General features: G+C 59.1%; 1 protein-coding gene across 9 annotated transcripts; it reads right to left on the reverse strand.

The window, feature by feature from the left end:
• Nucleotides 1-806: 806 nt before the first annotated feature.
• Nucleotides 807-19,324, reverse strand: SH3GLB2 (SH3 domain containing GRB2 like, endophilin B2). Of its 9 annotated transcripts, XM_084998079.1 has the most exons (13): nt 19,127-19,324; nt 14,856-14,997; nt 14,007-14,135; nt 7,397-7,530; nt 7,040-7,132; nt 4,936-4,998; nt 3,868-4,017; nt 3,436-3,459; nt 2,922-3,011; nt 2,534-2,634; nt 2,242-2,256; nt 1,877-2,117; nt 807-1,586 (listed from the first exon to the last, which is right to left on the reverse strand). In XM_084998079.1, the coding sequence occupies exons 1-13, from the start codon at nt 19,187-19,189 to the stop codon at nt 1,479-1,481; spliced, it is 1,353 nt and encodes a 450-aa protein (XP_084854205.1). In that variant the 5' UTR covers nt 19,190-19,324; the 3' UTR covers nt 807-1,478. The 9 variants fall into 9 exon arrangements, with proteins under 9 accessions (XP_084854205.1, XP_005660567.1, XP_084854210.1 ...); XM_005660510.4 differs by lacking the exon at nt 3,868-4,017; XM_084998084.1 differs by lacking the exon at nt 2,242-2,256.
• Between the last annotated feature and the right edge of the window lie 606 nt (nt 19,325-19,930).

Genomic DNA, 19,930 nt, shown 5'->3' on the forward strand with positions numbered 1-19,930 from the left:
CTCACTGACACCCTTCCCTTAGCGTCTGGGGGTTGGGGTGCTGGCTGAACACACACTGTCCCCTCCCGGGCCCACCCAGGTCTTGTCCCTCTGCCCCCAAGTGTCAGCTTACCAGCTGGCCCAGCTTATCACTGGGTGTAGCCTTCTATTTATAGCTCTGCCTCCTGGTCTCTCCAGAAGCCCCGGGGTGGGGCCCACCAGCCCTTGGCCTCCTGAAGACCTAATCACAGCCCTCCGGGCCCAGCCTCAAGCCTTAATCTAAAACCTGGCTGGTAGCCCAGAACTACCACTTGACGTTTCCGGAACCAGACAGACCTGTGCCAGAGTCCCTGTGTGGCCAGCTGCCAGTTCCAGAACCTTCAAGGGGTAGCTATCACATCTCTTCTTCCCTCGTCTTTTTTCCCCCATTCTTCCCTCATCTGAGGATACGCGGCTGCACGCGAGCGTGCTCAGCTGGGTGCTGGGCCCCAGGAAGCGCTGTCAGCTCCCGGTCACTCAAGCTGAAACCTATAGTCCGCTCCACTCAGCCCGAATTTAAGTCTGTCTTAGGAATAAAACGTCCGCATGACTCTTATTATGTAGCTTCAGCGAGGAAAAAGCACCCCCTGAGCCGCAAGGGGAGGTGGGTGGGCTGGGACGACACACTTGCTGCTCTAGGGCCCCCTCCCCTCCGAGCTAGAGCTTCAGGAGGGGCCGCAGCAGGCATGCGGCTTGTCCTGTTTGTCCCCTTGCCACCCAGCACATGTGACATCTCCTCCTTCCTTCCCTGCCTGTGAGGCCCGTGACCCACTGGAGCCCAGGCAAGGTGCACACGGAGGATGGTTTATTATGCGTCACTGGCTAGAGAGCAAGCAGAAAGCAGAGTAAAAAGATCAGTTAAAAAGTGAGTGCAGAGAGGGGCAGGCTGCAGCCGCCACACTTGGCTTGCGCTGGGCGGGGAGGGTAGCACCGGGGAGATGCCGCTGCGGCCCAGCCCCGCCTCTCCAGCAGGGCTCCCCTCTGCCCGGGCTCAGCCAGAGGGGACAGCACCCGCTCCCCGGGCCTGCTGCCCACAGACCTACCTGCCTGCCTTTCCCCCTCGGCTGCTTTTGGCAACGAAAAGGCAGGCGCTGTCTTGCCAAGCCCGCACCCCACGGCTTCCTCAGGCCGTCTGCACGGAACCCCGGGGGCCTGGGAGCTGAGGGCCGCCGCTGCTGCAGCCAGCACCCCCTCCTCAGCAGGAGCCGGCCAGGCTGGGGCGCTCAGGGACGCAGGCAGGTTGGGGGGGCTCTGGAACCAGGTCAGAAGCAGGGCTGGGGGAGGGGCCGGGATCATTCAGCCTCTGGGGCCCCTCGCAGCCAGACGCCCGGGGGCGGGACGGGGTGGGGTAGCTCTCCCCACCCTGAGCAGCTGGGTCACCAACAGACGAGACAAGTGGCGGGGTCGCACCCGTCCTCTCCTGCCCAGGCCAGAAAGGGCAGGCCCAGGAGGAGGCCCGCTTAGCTGAGCAGTTCCAAGTAGGTGACAGGGACCTTGCCCTTCTTGTTGCCTCTCTCGCCAATGAGCCAGTCGGGGTCCATGCCGGGCAGGCTGTAGACAGTGATGAGCTGAGGAGGAGGGCAGAGCAGGAGCGTCAGGCCCTGGCCAGGGCAGAACTGGCCCCCGACCTGCGACCTCCAGGGGCCGGAGCTCCCCCTGGCTGCCCTGCGCTGAGACTATGGAGGCGGCATCCTCAGAGCCAGAGCCACCCCTGCTCTCGTGGCCCGTCCTGGCTCTACGCCCGGCCCTGGAGACTTGAAGCTGGTGCTGCAGCGTCTGCAGGCCCAAGGCCCCAGCGGCGCTTCCCTGGTGCTCCTAAGCCAGCCCTCTACCACCCCCGGGTGGCACCCAGGCCCACCTCGTCAGCCAGCAGGGCCAGCTCACTGCTGTCGGCCGCCTCGTAGTCGTAGAGCACCCGGGCCTTCCGGGTGCCGCTGGCGGGAGGAGCCACCTCTTCCAGGCGGAGAGCGGCCTCCCCAGGAGGGGCCAGGCCAGCCCCCGAGGGCCCTACGGGCATGGTGGCAGCTGTGGTGGTGGGTGAGGTGCTGCTGAGGGGCGGGGAGGCGGGCTCGGTGGTGCCCACGAAGGTGCCTGGAAATCTGGAGAGGAGAGCGGGGGGTACCTCTCAGCAGCCGGAAGCCATGTCCCAGTGGGAGCCTCCTGCGCCCCACAAAACGCCAGCTGGGCCCAGGGCTGCGGAGGCGAGGCGACCCTGCTACTTACATGGCTCCCTGGGAGCTGGCAGCATGAAGAGAGAGAAGCAAGCAAGGGGAAGAGTGAGACGCCCCCGCCGTTCCTGCCACCCCTGCACCCCACGCCATCCCCCCCACATTTGCCAGAAAGCGCACCCAGAGGCCCCCGGGGCCAGCTCCCTCACGGGCGTCCTGACAGCTGCCTGGGCCCCGGGAAGGGTGAGCAGCCTCACCGGTCAGCAGCCCTCCACCCGCCCCGTGTGGCACAGGCCTTTCTGAGCTCGGGGCGGTCGGGGACGGGAGCCAGGGTCCCGGGCGGGCACCTGCCCAGCTGCTTCTGTAGGTCCAGCATGTGGCGGTAGCACTGGGCATAGTAAGTTGTCTGAGACTCGACGAACTCGTGGAGGCAGCGAAGGTGGTTCACCTGCGGGGAGGAGGCCCACGGCCGATGGCTGCCAGGGCACCCAACATCCCACCCCGGCCGTCCCTCGGCTCGAGCCTCTTGCTCTTGAGGGTTGGAGGTCCCCACCCTTTGGGACTTGCTCTGTCGAGGCCAAATCCTGCCCTTACAGCAGGGGCTCAGGCGGCCCTTGCCCAGCTGCCTCTGAGATCCAGGGGCGCTCGCTGCCCCGGTGTGGACTAGTTGAGTGGGGACATGAGAGGCGACAAGAGGATGTGGGGGACAGGAGGAGGAGATGGGGCAGGACTCACGTGAGTGCTACTGATGCCCTCCAGCAGGAGACGGGTCACTTCGGCCTGCCGGTCAAACTCTGTCTGGGCCACTCGGAGCTCCTGCTCGGCCTGGGGACAGCGGAGGATGAGCACCAGAGAGAGGGGGGCCCCCAGCCTCCCCCCCAGCCGCCTTCCCCCACGCCCCGGAGGCCTGCCCAGGACCGGCCCCCTCTTCCTTTCTGGGGCAGACCTCACCTCCCACCTGGAGCCCTGACCCCTGGAGCAGCGACAGCCCCACGAGGAGCCCCCGGGGGCCAGTTCTCGGCCGAGCAGCCAGCTTGGGGGACTCTGTCTGGGCCTTTCACACTCATTCACTTGCCCATCTGCAAACCCAACCAACCGTGGCCTCCAGAGGGCCCACCTTACGCTACAGGGCAGGTGGGAAGTGACAGGCCTGCCACGGGCCCGCAGGGGGGCAGAGCCCAGAACTGGAAACCGTCCCGCCCCCGATGGCAACAGGTGCCCGCACCCCCTTCCCCACCCCCTGACTCACCTTGTCCACCTCGTCGTTCCAGAGCTGCAGAGACCACACAGGGCCGGTCAGCGGGGGAGGGAGGGGGGCACCGGTCAGCAGGGGAGGGGCGGGGAGGGGAGGATGCTGAACCCCAGAGCCCGTGCCTGCCCAGCGGACTGAGACCCCAAACCCTTCTCACCCGCACTCTTCCCAACTCCCTCCCCACGACCCGACAAGGAGCTGAGGCTGGGGTGAGGCCTGGTAGGGGGGCGGGGAGGGCACCGACGTCCCCATCTATCCAGTCCCACATGCCACATGCGGGGAGGGGGACAGCCAGCTGGGAAGTCCTGCTTGGGTTTCTCCTACAGTGCACGCCCCCAGGCTCCGACTGGGGTCTCAAGGCTAAGGTCTCAAGGCAAAGGCTGGCGGGCTGGGAGGCAGGACCGAGTGACCCTGGGCCAGTCACTGAACCTTTCTGTCCTCCGGTAGAGAAAGGCAGCCTCGCGCCCGAGTCACACTGGGGTTCAATGGCAAAAGAAAAAAACAGGGCAGCCTCCACCCTTCAGGATATCTCTCCTTCCACTCGGCCCAGGAAGGGGGGCAGGAAGTGTCATCCAGAGTCTAAGGAAGAGAGACCCCCGCCCCCCACCACGGCTTAGGAGACCCGCTTCTCCTGCCCGCTGCGGGACATCTACCCTAAGACGGGACTCTAAGACGAAATGCAGAAAGCACACAAGGCCAGCCCTGTGGACTGGGGACAGAGAGGCCCCCCTCAGTGCCTTCCAGAAAATCACGACACGGGAAGCAAGCTCCATGTGTCCAGGAGCGACCCAGCCACCGGGGCCGGTGCCCTAAACTCTGGTTCACGCCCCCAGGACAAATGACGGCACATGGCAACATGCTGGTGACAGATGGAGGAGGTCACCCACGCGGGGAGGGGTGGGCAGGGGGGACCGAGAGAGAGAGGCAGGAAAAGGCAGAGCGGAGGCTTCGACAGGTGTGATGATGGACCTGTTTCCCCAACTCGACAGCTAAGAGCACAGATCTCAACAGGGCTGTGGGGAGAAGAGACCCCGAGGCCTCCGAAGTCTCCCCCCCCACCCCTGCAGGACACACCCCGTTCTCCAACCGCAGGGCCTTGGCCCAGGCTGCTCCTCCGCCTGCCCTCCCAGAGCCTTCTCAGGCCTCCGAGCTCTTCCACGACACCTGCAGAGGTGCCCCAGAGGCGGCTGGAGGGACAGCGCTGTCCTTGTCCCCCGTCTAGGGGTCTGTGACCTCGGGGAAGGCCAGGCGCTCAAGGCCAGGGGTGCCTCCTCTGGGCGGGGGCCGGGCAGGCAGGCCCCCAGGCCCCCAGGCGATGGGGCCGCTGCTGCCCTAGGTCCCCCGCGCTGGTCCGTGCAGCGGGCCGCTCTCACCTTCGCCCTTCGTGGGCACAGGGCCAGGGGACAGGCGGGCGGACCGCGGCGGGGCTGCAGCCCTCCCCGGGCCTCTCGGGACCTCTGTCTGAGGGTGGGAAGCGGGGTGGGGCGGGGCGCTTACCGCCGAGGCGCTGGCCGAGAGAATGTAATTACGCGGTCTAGTCTCCTGAAAGTCAGGCACCGTCTGGCGGGGAACAGAGTTCACGGGGAAAGGGGTCACGCTGGGCCAGGGCCTGGAGGCCGCCCCAGAGTCTCCCCCAGGGAGATGCCAGGAGCCCCCGGCCCCAGGGACGGGAGGCCACAGACAAGTACAGTATGGATGGAGCCCCCGCTCCCCACGGCCGCCGCCAACCACCTGGAGAGGAGGCGGGTTTAGGGACTCGGAGACCAAGGCCAAGTGGGTGGACACGCTGGGGAGCCCGGGAGAGCCGAGGCCACCAGGAGACAGCCTGCGGCAGTCACAACCCTTACCTCCAGGCAAGCCAGAGACCAGGTCTGTCCCTGGCCCCGAGGTCAGGGCCCCAGTCTCACACAGATGCCCCAGGTAGACCCACCGTCCTCCAGACAAAGCCCGCCCGACCCCCGCGCGCTCCATCCAGACTGTCCGCACACCACGGCTCTCACTCCTGCGCAAGGACCAGCCCCGCCCCACACAACGAGGATGGACAGACGGATGCATGGATGGACAGAGTGACAGGCTGTCAACATTTGCAAAAAGCTGACTCACAGGCTCCAAGGCCCGGCATCCCCCCAGGCCAGAGGCTACCCGTGGTAGAGGCTCTGGAGGGGAGACCAGCTGCTTGCAAACCGCCCCGAGGACGTCCCCTGCCCGGCAGCGCGGGCCGAGGCCGAGCCGGGCCACCCCGGAGCAGCACAGCACGGGGACAGGGATACTCACATCTCCCTCACACTGAGCCAAGTTACCCAAAGCAGGACGGAAAGGAACAAAAACAAAGAGTTAGTGAGTCCACAGCGCAGGCGGGAACAGGTCCCCCAGGCCCCGGCAGGAGGGGACGCACAAGACCCTGCCCTCGGGAAGGGGTCCTGATCCGAGGGTGCGGGTGTCTGGGGGGGTGGGGGGCGCACTGCAGGGCCTGAGTCCACCGGGATGCCGCACCCGGGCTGCCGGGGCCCCGCTCAGCGGGGGTGTCCCGGCGCAGCCCAGACTAGGGAAGGCGTGGCGCCGCTCCACTGACTAAGGAAGAGCACCCGGCCCGGCCAAGGCGGGGAGCGCTTGCTCCGGCCCAGGTACTCCGGAGGCGGCCTGGCCCTGAGTGACGGGAGACTGTCCTGTCCAGGTGACTTGATGCCATGGGTCCTCCTACTGAACCCCAAACAAGACTCCAGTGGCTGAGCCCCTGCCTCCCATCTGGATCCCACACAAGCGGATGAGCTGAGACCTTGCCCGTGGCTCTGGCCAGAGGCAGTGCCCAGGTTCCATGGCCCCAGGAGGCCACACTGTGGGAGGGGAACATGGGGAGGCTTGGGACTGGGACTCCAGGGCAGCTGGGAGCCCAGGCTGGGCCTGGCCTTCCTGGGCCGAGGTCCTGGGTGGGCACAGGAGCCAGTTTCCCTGGCACGGCCTGGATCTGACCTAGCGACTCCCTCCCCAGGGTGTGAGGTGGCCTTGAGGCCCCTGCACCCCTAGCAACCTGGCCACCTGCGGGCCCAGCCCTCTCAGGCCTGGCCTGGCCCTAGTCCAGTCGTCCCAGGCTGAACGGGCCCGCGGGGGCCAAGAGTGAAGGGGAGGCAGGAGGGGCCCAAGCTCCAGCCGGGGTCGGGGCCTCCCTGAAGGGCGAAGGGGGGGAGGCGATCCAGCTCCGGGGCTCCCCGCCCCGCCGGAGCGCTGGCGCAGCGTGGGGCAGTTAGTAAGGGCAGCCATGCCCGGGCAGAGCCGAGCACTCAGGAGGGCAGGGCATGCAAGAAGCCGACCGGCTGTCTGCCTGGGGAGGCCGTGGGCTGCCCTGTGCCCAGATCGGGGCCCTGCTGGTCCACCCACCCCATCAGTATCCCGGCCCCCAGAGGTCTGGGCCACCAGGGTCCCGCTGGGGGTGGGGGCAGAGAGGCGCGGCCTGCAGCAGTCGGCCCGGAGCAGCGCCCCCCCAGCCAGGCCTCTCCAGGCAGGGACGGGGCAGGGGGGGGAGGCCATGCCGAACACCAGGTCCCTTCAACTCCTCCTTGGCTCCAACCAGGGCCAGGGGGCAGAGGGCCAGCAGGACACCTACCGTGGCTTTGGCTTCCGCGGCCTTGGCCTTCTTCAGCCGCGCCTTGCAGGCATCCAAGTCCAGACGTCGGTTCTGGAGGAGCCGCCTCTCCTTCTGCGGGGGCGAGAACGGGGATCAGGGAGACGCTGGGCAGCCCTGGGAGGCCCCTGGCCGGAGCGGGATGGCGATGGCCACAGGGCCGTCTGGTCGACACAGGAGAACAGGCCCGGACAGGGGAGTTGATCACGCCAGGCCCCTCGGTGCCCCCGGGCCACAACAGGGGAGGCCGCAGGAGGGCAAGGGCCCAGCACGGGAGGAGAGCCCGGGCTCGGCGGCGCTGAGGAGAGGGCCGCCAGGGTCACCAGCAAGGCCGCTCACCGAAATGGTCTTCCAGTCCCCTTCCAGGAAGTTGCGCAGGGGCGTGAGGAAATTGATGGAGGCCGTGTGGATAAAGTCCCTCTCCGCGGCTCCCAGGCGCTTCTCCGCTTCTGCCACCTTGATCAGCGTCTTCCCTGAGGGACAGAGGGAAGGGTGAAGAGGAGGGTGGCACTCTGGCCGCTGTGACCCCAGGAAGTAGGGGACAGATCAGACAGAGACGTCCCAAGAGGCACGAGCAGAATGGCTGGCCTGGAAACATGTGGAAACGCTACCTATCGACACACCCATTGATTGGGAACTGACAAATAACAGGGGGACACCTGACAGGCTACGAAGCCACCATCACCTTGACACCAAAACCAGACAGAGATGCGACCAAAAGAGAAAATGACCGGCCAATAGCTTTGATGAATATAAATACAAAAATTCTCCGAGTTCCCATTGTGGCTCAGCAGGTTATGAACCTGACTAGTACCCATGAGGATGCAGGTTTGATCATTGGCCTCGCTCAGTGGGTTAGGGATCTGGCATTGCCGTGAGCTATGGTGTAGGTCACAGATGCTGCTTGGGTCTGGCATTGCTGTGGCTGTGGTGTAGGCTGGCAGCTGCAGCTCCGATTCGACCCTTCACCTGGGAACCTCCATATGCCACAAATGTGGCCCTAAAATGCAAAAAAATAAAAACCCCAAAACCCCAAAACTCAACAAAATATTAGCAAGCTGAATCCAACCACACATAAAAATAGATCAGACACCACGACCCAGTGAGATGTATCCCAAGTTCACAAAGATGGTTCGACATATGCAAATCGATCAATGTGATACCTCACATCGACTAAAGAAAAGACAAAAGCCACACGATCATCTCAACAGATGCAGAAAAAGCATTTGACAAAATTCAACATCCAGGGAGTTCCCACTGTGGCACAGTGGGTTAATGATCCAGCTCATCTCTGTGGTGTTACCAGTTTAATCCCTGGCAGTGGGTTAAGCATCCAGCATTGCCAAGCTGTGGTGTAGGTTGCAGACGTGGCTTGGATTTGACCCCTGGCCTGAGAACTTCCATGTGACACACAGGTGTGGCAAAAAAAGGAAAAAAAAAATCCACTCACGAAAAACCTCTTACCAAAGTAGGTACAGAGGGACTCTATCTCAACATAATAAAAGCTATTTATGACACAACCCACAGCCAATATAATCCTCAACATTGACAAGCTGAAAGCCTTCCCACTAAAATCTGGAAGAAGACTGAGGTTTCCCTGTGGTGCCATGGGTTAAGGACCTGGCATTACCATAGCTTTGGCACTGGTCACAACTGCGGCTCAGGTTTGGTCCCTGGCCTGGGAACTTTCGTATGCCATGCATGCGGCCAAAACACAAATCTGGAAGAAGACAGGATACTCATTCTCACCACTTCTCTTCAACATAATACTGGCAGTCCATGCCACAGCAATCAGACAAGAAAAAGAAATAAAAGGTATCCAATTCGAAGGGAAGAGGTAAAACTGTCGTTACAGGCACAAGACATGATACTTTATATAGAAAACTCTAAAGACTTCACATGAAAACTATTAGAACTGATAAACTCAGCAAGGTAGCAAGATATAAGATTAACATAAAAGAAATTGGTAGCATTATTTTTTGCACCAACAATAAAATGTCAGAAAGGGAATGTGAATAAGCAATACCTTTTAAAATCATACCAAAAGGAGTTCCCATCGTGGCGCAGTGGTTAACGAATCCGACTAGGAACCATGAGGTTGCGGGTTCGGTTCCTGCCCTTGCTCAGTGGGTTAACGATCTGGCGTTGCCGTGAGCTGTGGTGTAGGTTGCAGACGCGGCTCGGATCCCACATTGCTGTGGCTCTGGCGTAGGCTGGTGGCTACAGCTCCGATTCGACCCCTAGCCTGGGAACCTCCATATGCCACGGGAGCGGCCCAAGAAATAGCAAAAAGACAAAAAAAAATAATAATAATAATAAAATAAAATAAAAATAAAATCATACCAAAAAACAAACAAACAAACAAACAAAACACTTAGGGATAAACCTGGTGAAGGAGGTGAAAGACGTTCATGCTGAGAACTTTAAAACATTAATAAAGGAAATGGAGATGATTCAGGGAGTTCCCCAGTGGCCTAGCGAGTTAAAGCTCTGACATTGTCATGGCGTGGGCTCATTGCTGTGGCATGGGTTCGATTCCTGGCCCAGGAACTTCCTTGTGCCATGACTGTGGGGGAAAAAAGAAAGCTGATTCAGAGAAATGGAAAGCTATCCCGTGGCATTGGATTAGAAGAATTAATATAGTTAAAAGGGCCATACTACCTGAAGCAATATACAGATTTAATGTGATTCCTATCAAATTACCTATGACATTTTTCATAGAACTAGAACAAATAATCCTAAAATTTACAGGGAACCAAATTGCCAAAGTAATCCTGAGGAAAAAGAATAATGCTGGAGGCATAATAAACTTCCCGGACTTCAGACAACACTACAAAGCTAAAGTAATCAAAACAGCATGGTATGGCACAAAACCAGACAAAGGGATCAAAGAAACAGGACAGACAGCCCAGAAATAAACCTATACACCTATGGTCAGTTAATCTTTGACAGTGGAGGCAAGAGCACACAATGGGCAAGGGGTGCTGGGAAAGTTGGACAGCCACATGCAAATCCATGACGTTAGAACACGTCAACACACCCTCACACCACACACAAAAATAAACACAAAGCAGCTTAAAGACAGGACACCATAAATTCCTAGAAGAAAACATGGGCGAAATAGTCTCTGACATAAATTGTACCAATGTTTTCTTAGGTCGGTCTCCCAAGGCAACAGAAATTAAAGCAAAAATAAGCAAATGGGATCTAATCAAACTTACACACTTTTGCATAAGCTTTCGTTTTGTTTTGAAACCACACACAAAATGAAAAGACAACCAATGGACTGGGAGAGATTATTTGCAAATAAGGCTCCCAACAGGAGCTCCCAACATGGCTCAGCAGAGACGAATCTGACTGGCATCCATGGGGATGCAGGTTCGATCCCTGGCCTTGCTCAGTGGGTTACGGATCCAGCGTTGCTGTGAGCTGTGGTGTAGGTTGCAGTTGCGGCTCGGATCCCACAGCGTTGTGGTTGTGGTGTAGGCTGGTGGCTACAGCTCCGATTCAACCCCTGGCCTGGGAACGTCCATGTGCCGTGGGTGGTGCAGCCCCAAAGACCAAATCATAATAACAATGATGCTACCCGGAAGGGATTCGTTTCTCAAATACACAAACAGCTTGTGCAAGTCGAGGACAAAAAAACAACAACCCAACGGAAAAATGGGAGGAAGACATAAGTGGACATTTCTCCAAAGACACACAGGAGGCCAAGAGGTACGTGACAAGATGCTCGACACTGTTCATTATTAGAGGAATCCTTATCAAGCCTACAATGAGGTACCGCTTCACGCCCGATCAGAATGGCCATCACTGAAGTCTACGAATAACAAATGCTGGAGAGGATGCGGAGAAAAGGGAACCCTCCTGCAGTGCTGCTGGGAATGTAAACGGGTACAGCCACTAGGGAAAACAGTATGGAGCTTCCCCCCAAAACGCTAAAAACAGAGCTGCCACATGATCCAGCAATCCCACTTCTGGACATATATGCAGACAAAAATATAATTCAAAAAGATACATGCCGCCCCCTCCCCCCAGTTCACAGCAGCACTATTCACGATAGTCAAGACATGGAAAGAACCCAATGTCCTCCGCCAGCTGAGTGGATGAAGACAGTGGGGCACTGGAGTTCCCGTTCTGGCTCAGGGGAAACAAACCCAACTCGTATCCACGAGGATACGGGTTTGATCCCTGGCCTCGCTCCATGGGTGGCCATGAGCTGTGGTGTAGGCCGAAGACGCAGCTCAGATTCCACGTTCCTATCTATGGCTGAGGTGTAGGCTGGCAGCTGCAGCTCCAATTCAACCCTCAGTCTGGGAACCTCCATAGGCCGCAGGTGTGGCCCCCCCAAAAAAACAAACAAACAAAAACCACAATGCAGTACATATACGCAATGGCATACTACTCAACCATAGAAAAACTGAATTAATGCCATTTTGCAGCAGCATGGATAGACCTAGAGATTCTTATACTAAGTGAAGTAAGTTAGAAAGAGAAAGACAAATATGATATCACTTACATGTGGAATCTAAAATACCGCACAGATGGTGTTCCCGTCATGGCTCAGCAGAAACGAATCTGACTAGTATCCATAAGGATGCGGGTTCGATCCCTGGTCTCGTTCAGTGGGTTGGGGACTCGACGTTGCCATGGGCTCTGGTGTAGGTCACAAACGTGGCTCGGATCTGGCGTTGCTGTGGCTGTGGTGTAGGCTGGCAGGTACAGCTCTGATTGGACCCCTCGCCTGGGAACCTCCATATGCCACGGAGGTGGCCCTCGAAAGACTAAATAAATAAATAAAACATGGCAGAAATGAACCTTTTTCTTTTTGGCCACCCCAAGGCATACTGGAGTTCCTGAGCCAGGCAGGGGTCAACTCCAAGCCAGAGTTGCGACCTACACCACAGTACCAGATCCTTAACCCACTGTGCTGGGCCAGGGACTGAGTCACATCCCTGCTGCTGCAGAGACACCATCGATCCTGTCACGCCACAGCAGGAACTCCCAAATGAACCTTTATGAAAAAGAAACAGACCGAAAGACAGAGAACAGACTTGTGGTTGCCAAGGGGGAGGGGGGGAGGGGAAGGGTGGAGTGCGAATCTGGGGTTAGCAGATGCCAGCTACTGTATACAGAACAGATAAACAACAAAGACCCACTGTACGGGACAGGGAATGAAATTCAATATTCTATGATAAGCCGGAACGGAAAAGAATATAAAAAAAAGCATGGAAATATGCATAACCGAAACGCTTTGCTGTACAGCAGAAATTAAAACAACATTGTAAATCAACCGTATTTCAATAAAAACACTTTAAAGATTAACAAAATAAAAAATAGGAGGTCCCATCGTGGCGCAGCAGAAACGAATCCAACTAGGAACCATGAGGTTTCGGGTTCGATCCCTGGCCTCGCTCAGCGGGTTAAGGATCCGACGTTGTCATGAGCTGTGGTGTAGGTGGTAGACACGGCTCGGATCCCGTGTTGCTGTGGCTGTGGTGTAGGCTTGGCAGCTACAGCTCCGATTAGACCCTGAGCCTGGGAACCTTCATATGCCGCTAGTGTGGCCCTAGAAAAGGCAAAGACAAAAAAAAAAAAAAAAAAAAAAAAAAATTCATTTCCAGACTCTGGAAACTGACCAAAGGCAAAGAACACATTGAGAAGCACTTACTGAAGCACTTACTGGACCTCCCTAAAAACAATGGAGTCTGTGGCTTTCGATCCCGGGGTGCCAAAGCTCTGTGATGCTGCGGCTCTTGCAGGGCGGGGCAAGCCCTGAGGCTGCTGACTTGACTTGGGCTGGAACATGGAAAAATCCAGGGGGATGCAATTGCAAACAACAGAGAGCACAACGGCAAATTACCAGGAAGAAGGCCAACATCACCGCTGCATGAAGTTGCAACAAGCAACAGACCTGCCAGAAATTTAACAGGAGCCCTGGAAAAGGAGACAGCCCTAGGGGACCTTGATAAACTCCAGATCTCTCTGGTGGTCTGGAAGGCCACGTGTGGGTCTAGCACGCCTGGGAGAGGTGGAAGAGAACCCCAGCTCTCAATGCATCCTTGTCTAAGAGGGAGGCTTTGCACACTCACAAAGTGAAAACGGGGCAGACACGTAAACTGCCTGAACTTTGAGGGTGTTCCCAGCCCACTCACGATGCAGGATGTTTGAGCACAATCTCTGATTCATCATTGGCTGACACTAACACATGCAACCCCTAGGAAGTCAGGCATATAAACAGAGAATGGAGTTCCTGTTGCGGCACAGTGGGTTATGAACCTGACTAGTATCCATGAGGTTGGGGGTTCAATCCCTGGCCTCATCAGCCGGGTTAAGGATGCAGCGTTGCCATGAGCTGTGGTGTAGGTCCCAGATGTGGTCTGGATCCCGAGTTGCTGTGGCTGTGGTGTATGTAGGCCAGCAGCTGTAGCTGGGAACTTCCATATGCTAAGGATGCAGCCCTAAATAAAAAAAAAAAAATTAAATTAAAATTAAAATTAAAAAATCAAGTTGCAGAATAGTACACACATTCTGATCCCATTAATAAATACACACAAACCAAAACCAGTCAAGGGAGGCTTCTGTTATTTACTCTATTTTTGTCTTCATGGAGTCAGGTTTTTTTTTCCTTTGGCTACGTCTGACGCGTATGTTACTTCCCAGGCCAGGGATCGAACCTGCGCCACAGCAGCAACCCGAGCCGCTGCGGTGACAACGCTGGAGCCTTAACTTGCTGCAACGCAAGGGAACTTTTACAAGGTTCCAACAGCTCAGAGATGTGACGTGCCTGCCTGAGGTCACACAGCAGAGCTTTTTACAAGGAGAACGAACACAGGTAGCATTTAGATAATTAAAACCAACAACAGACAAAGGAAGGAAAGACGTGAGGTGGGAGGAAGGTGAGCACCGGCGACCGTGACCCTTGACCTCGCCCTGGGGACCTGCTCACCGTAAGGAGTGGTGGGCCCCAGCTCGCTGGCCGCCTCTGCCATGTACTGAGCCAGCAGCTCCCCGTTGGTGACCCGTGAGGGCACCTTCCTGTCCAGCTTCTCATACAGGAACTCCTCCACTCGGGCACCTGTTGGGAGACAGCAGCCAAAGCCCAAGGCTGAGAGCCATGGTGACAGAAACGGACCCAGACCAGGGCCTGCCCCACAGGGGCGCCCAGCCGAGTGACTTCCAGAACATTCTCCGGCTGACGCCCACTACAACCCTGTGAGACCAGCACTTGACCCTCTGGAACCTTTCACTCCAGAGAGGAGGAGGCCATGGCTCAGAGACGTGAAGTGCCTGCCTGAGGACACACAGCGGCTGAATGACAGGTCTGAAGTCCAGGCCCCGCTGCTTCTCCCTCATTACAATACAGACTTACTGAGCATAACATGTGGCCAAGGCCCTAGAGGCGCCAGAAAGCTCTCGGCACACTCACTAGGCTCACAGCAGACTGCCAGGCAGACAAGCCTCCCGACCCAGGGACAGCCCGGGTCCCACAGGCTCTCCTGCAGCGGCACCTGCGTGCTCTGGGCTTGCGTGTCACTCTCTCTGGGCCCTGCTGCCTTCTCTCTGGTGGCCTGGCTCCCGTTTCTCCTGCCTCTTCTCCCCATTGTGTTTTCACTTCCAGGCATTTCTTCACCTCCTCTGTGCACAACTCAGCATTGCCGCTGCCCCAGAGAGCACTCCGGGGAGCCCAACACCGAGGCTGCTGCTTCCTTTAACCCCCACAGCAAGTCCCCTCTGCCGCCCAGGCCTCCTGCCATGGCTTCCTGTCCCTCGCCCGGGACCAGCCGTGTCCACTTACTGGGGTTGGGCTGCAGCAGCACCTCTGTCTGCCTCAGGATTTTCTCTGTCCAGTTCTTGGTGCTGTCTGCCCGGGCCAGAAGGTTCTCGAAGTGGGCATCAAGCTCAGTCTTCTCGGCCTGGCCAAATTTCTCCTCTGTGAACTGTGGGGGAAGCACCCGGGGTGGAGGGCTCAGAGGGCGGCCGGGAGGACCGCCCCTGCCCTGCCATCCACCCCTGCCCCTTGGCTGGAACTCAGGGCCCACGGTCAAGAAGCTTGCTCTGCCCCTGACCTGCTCTGTGACCCTGGTCAAAGTACAACTGCCTGGGCCTCAGTGTGTTCCTCTGTGAAAGGAGGTGCTTGGGCTGGAGTTTGGGGCTCAGATCCCCTCTCCCCCCAGACAAACATCTGAACAAAATCAGACCGACAACTTAGGGTGCAAGGAGCTCTTGGGAGCCCGTCCTTAAGGGGCCAGGCTGACTCTGAGGGAGCGCACTTGGTAGCACGTAAGTGATCAGGGAACAAAAGGCACAGAACGGGGTCTCGGCTTATCAGGAGGGTCCACAGGGAGCTGGGGGGCCACAGGGAAGGGAGTGCCAGGGGAGTGAGTGGGGGGAGCCCGGGTTCCAGAATCAGAGGGACCGGATTCAAGTCTCAGTTCTCATAAACTGTGTGCCCTTGGGCAAGTGGCTTTGCCTCTCCGAGCATCAGTTGCCTAAACTGAAAAATGGGGACAACGGGGCATGGCATCTCCCTCATAGGTTGTGAGAACGAAGTAAAAACGATGTGGCTAAGACCTGAAGCCTAGGGTCTGGGAGGGAGTCCGCGTTCGGTGTAAGTGCTGGTGCTGTTAGGAGCTGATGGCAGAGATGGCTCGGGAGGCAGGGGAGCGTGGGGGGAGGATGCCCACATGGCTGGCCTCCGGTCACCTGGTGCAGTGGATGGGGAACCCCGCTGGCTCATCAGGGCCAACTGCCCAGGGCCCAGAAAGCTCGGCAGCCCCGCCCCAAGGCCAGGAAGGGACCAGGATGCGCCAGGGCTTCCCCTTCAGAGCCATGTAGGCTCCCTAGGAACAACCAGAATCCGGCCCACGTCCTGGCCGCTCTGATCTCCAAGGCCTTCTCCAGCCGAGGGAAGGTCACACAGGCCAATAGCAAAAGGGTGAAGGCCTGCAGGAGGAAGGCCAGTCCTGACCACAAGAGACCCTGCTGACTGCATCTGTGGCCCGACCCTGCGCTCAGGCCGGGCAAGTGTCCCATTTCACAGACGATGCCACTGAGGCTGAGCGAGTCTGGTCATCAGGGGCTGGGGGTTCTGGAGACCCCTCCCAGCCGACGTGGCAGCGATGAGTCATCCAGAGGCCGATGCCAGCCCTGGCTGCAGGCACATCAGGCTGCTCCGGCTCAGCAGCCATCAATTATGCATGGGGGCTCCGGTTTCTCTCGGCAGGGCTGGGTGGGCCAGGGCTAGAGCCCGTGGCTCCCCACCTGGGAACCCGCTGCTCCTGGCCTCCTGACTCCGCTTCCTCCTCACGTTCCCCAAACTGGGGCCCCCCAAGAGCCGGGCCGTGAACAGGCCTCGCCTCACCCGGCTGCTTCAGAGGGTGGCATTGGCACCGTTTTCCAGATGAGAATGTTGAGGCTCGGAGGCCAAGTCCCCTCTCTGGTCCTGAGTGTTTCCCCCGGAGGACGGGGCTGACGGGCCCCACCTCACAGAGCACTTGGCACGTGCTTCGTTCTGTGCTCAGCACCCAGTAGAGGCCTGATAAATGTTAGCTGAGGTTGTCATATTAATTAAAGGTCCCCCTCAGTCCCTTTTCTGCTCTCAGGAACCAGCCAGGGACCTCCTGACCCTGACGGCATCGCCACTAAGATGTAGGCGATCGGTCCCCCTCGGCGTGCACCTCGGCATTTTTGCTTCTTACGAAGGTTAAGGGCCGCACTCCCCACCGTGCCACCTGGCCACTTGTCCCTGGCATCACACATCCACCGAGGCTCAAAGTCCTAACCGGGCTTGCCCGACATCTTGGCCGTGGCTCCCACATCCACGGCTGCTTGCCTGGCTCGGATGGTGACGATGCCACAGGCTCCCTGGCTTTTATTATCATTTCTCCTTCCACTTCTGTAACTAACATTGCAATTACTACCAAGAGCATGAGTACTGGCACCGCCCACTCCCACCCCCATAGCTACCTTGGGTTTTTCTGCCTGGGCGCCCTTAGCCAGGCTGTTCCCATCATCTGGACCAAATACGCAAACCTCTCTTGACTCTCTAGGACTGAGAAGCACTCCTGGAAGCCCCCATGCCAAAGGGATCCTGCCTCCGAATTGTTATCACCCCAGCTGGGGGTGAGGTAAGGCTCTTAAAGGTGCCCCTGGTACATGGAGGGGCTGAGCGCTCACCCAGCATGTCCTGGGACCGGGCAAGGTGGCACCTACAGAGAGGAGCTGCCAGGCGTTGATAATAACCGCCCCCATGCCTTCTGGCTGACTCCTATCCCAGGGCGGACTGGCCTCAGGAGAGTGCCCTGAGTGTGCTCTCTGGCCCAGGTCACATTTCAAGGCCCTGTCTTTTCTGGCAGCCACCCTGCCCCATGCCCGCCAAAAGGAAGGGCCCAGCGCTTCAGAGGCTGATGCCTGTGGAGTCCGAGGCTGCTCCCTGCAAGATGGGAGCAGCAGGGGGTGGGCGTGCAGAGCCAGAGAAAGCCTCTATTTATAAAGCTCCCAGCTCCCTCCTCCACCCTGGAGGCTGGGGCCTGGGCACTCGCTCCCACTCCAGTATGGGCCACCCACTGGGCCTGCTCCCACCAGGCAACCTTAGGCCACAGGGCCCAAGCCTCCCCACATACCCCAGGCTCTGCAGGCCTGGCCAGATCAGGTGCTAGGGCCCCACAGTTGCAGGAAACTGGCAGATCAGGTTCTTACCAGATGTGGGAGATAAAGCGGTTGCCATACCAACAGTGGGGAAGATTTTTTGCCTTCTGGATGAACTGGCACTCGCCAAGGGGCTCCAGGCTCCTGGCATCCCCAGTAGGGTGGGGGTCACCCACAGGGCTTAGAACATGGAGCAGCAACCCCCCCTAGGGCATTAATTCTCAACGGATACTGTGCTTTCTAGTAAACATGGGCACACGGGCTGGGCTCTTCCAGAGAACCAACAACCAGGCCAAGGACAAACAACAGGACCTGTTCCCGGAACGCTGCGACTGCAGTCACCCTTGGAGGCAGACATGGTGTGACACCCAATTGACAGAAGGGGACACGGCGGTTCCGAGAGAAGTGACTTGCCCCAAGGTCACGTGCTGCACGGGTACAACGCTAACCACGTTACACCAAGAGTGACTTACCTTTCGTGTGCACGTCCATGCAGAGTGCCTGGGACAGGGACACCTCCATGCTGGGAGGGTAGGGGGATTGCTAAGGCCATTTTTCAGATTGAAAAACTGAGGCCCAGCGAGGTGGAGCCCCCATCACCACCTCAAAGTCACAGGAGGGGACGCCACACCCACAGCTAACTCCTGGTCTTCGCCATTACATGAAAAGCTGCCTTAGTTTCTCTCTTTGTCCCTAACAAGGTGGGTAGGACTTGTTCTAATCTCAGCATCGCAGCTTCCCCCAAGGAGGGCATGGGAGCCAAACCCTGGCCCTTTCCCCATCCCCCCAGGCCCAGGGACATAAGAGGAAGCAGGCCTCCCAGGGAGCAGAAAGGAAATAATCCCAGCCTTTCTGGCTTCCGGACTGACTAGCCAAGCGTGCAAAAGGGGCCTGAGGGAATCAGAACCACCAGCCCATTGCACAGGTGCACCAGTGAGGCTCAGAGAAGGGGTCAGGGAGGGTGCACGAGTCCTTGGGCCTGGAACTCGGGCCTCCAAACGCCTGCTGGGAATCAGAGTCACTGCTGAGCAAGGGCAGGAAGGCAAGGGCCGCCTGGTGCCCTCTGCCCTCCTCAAAAGAGCCCCCACCGGAGCCGGGGCAGACAGACACCAGGTCAGCGGATAACCCGGCCAGCCGGCCGGCCGGTCGAAATGGTGGAGGCTGACGCCTCCCCGCCAGGCAGCAGGGCCGAGGTCCGGCTCATTCCCCGGCCCCGGGCCACGCTGAGGGTGCGGCCAGTGTGGCCGGCCGCCCCGGGCTCTTTCTCGCTACTGGGCAGCGCAGGAGGAGGGGCGGTGGGGGGCTAGGGCGACCCCCGCAGCGGGGAAGGGGCGGCGGCCGCGAGGGCCTTCTCCCGTGGCCCGGACTCTGCTGCTGGGGCGCCGCCGGCCGCACGGGGCCCAGGGCGCACGGCCTCACCTGCACGGCCCGGGTGAAGAAGATGCCCGCGTCCGATGCCAGCTTCTTCATGTTGAAGTCCATGGTGCTCCGCAAGGCCGGCTGCGCCCGAACCGAGCGCCGCCCGACAGCCTCCAGGCCCACTGCCGCCGCCGCCGCCGCCGCCGGCCCGCACCGCGCCCACCTGCTGCCGGTGCGCCGGCCCTACGCGCGCCAGTCCCAGCCGCCGCCACCGCCGCCACCGCCGCTGAGCCTGCCGGAGCGCGCAAGGCGGGGCGCGGGCCGCGGGGGAGGAGCCGCGCTGAGGGGCGGGGCGAGGGGCGGGGCGAGGGGCGGGGCGGGGCGGGGCGGTGGAGACCTTGCCCAAGGCTGTTCGCGGCTGTCCCCTGCAGCCCGCCGGGATTTTATCCTCTCTCGGTTCCTCGTCCTGTGCCGGCCACTCCAACCCCCGCTCCCCACCCTCCGCCCCGACCTATTTGTTCCTCTTTTTCTCCGTTAGTCCGTTCACATCCTTTTCGCCTCCTGGGTCCTCTGTCTCCCTATTGCTCGGCCTCTTTTGCCCTGGATATCTCTGTGCCCCCGGCCGTCACCTTGATCTCTCTAGCCCCCTCTCCTCTTCTGCCCTACCCTGGTGACACTAAGAACAACCGAGCCAGGGGACAGGCCGGCTGGGGACTCGTCCTCCACCGCTGGACAATGGCTGTTTGGCCCCTGGAAACTCTGTGGTTCCCCAAAGTTGGAGGAGGGCGTGGGGAAGGCGGTTAAAGGGAGGGAAAGGGGAGAGAGTCTTCATTCTGCCCAGGTGGGGGAACCCACTAACCTCCA

The sequence above is a fragment of the Sus scrofa genome, chromosome 1, assembly GCF_054392235.1.
Source record: "Sus scrofa isolate SSC_HxYL_T2T_F1_AM1 chromosome 1, Sscrofa_HxYL_maternal_Yorkshire_Landrace_v2.0, whole genome shotgun sequence".
NCBI lineage: Eukaryota > Metazoa > Chordata > Mammalia > Artiodactyla > Suidae > Sus > Sus scrofa.

Excerpts from the sequence above, each read along its gene's own strand:
- SH3GLB2 (XM_021069864.2), bottom strand. The coding sequence starts at position 19,189 with ATGGACTTCAACATGAAGAAGCTGGCATCGGACGCGGGCATCTTCTTC. Across the intron at positions 14,998-19,126 it reads TCTTCACCCGGGCCGTGCAG|TTCACAGAGGAGAAATTTGG; the intron begins GTGAGGCCGTGC and ends CTTCCCCCACAG. Across the intron at positions 3,012-3,435 it reads GGAACGACGAGGTGGACAAG|GCCGAGCAGGAGCTCCGAGT; the intron begins GTGAGTCAGGGG and ends CGCTGTCCCCAG.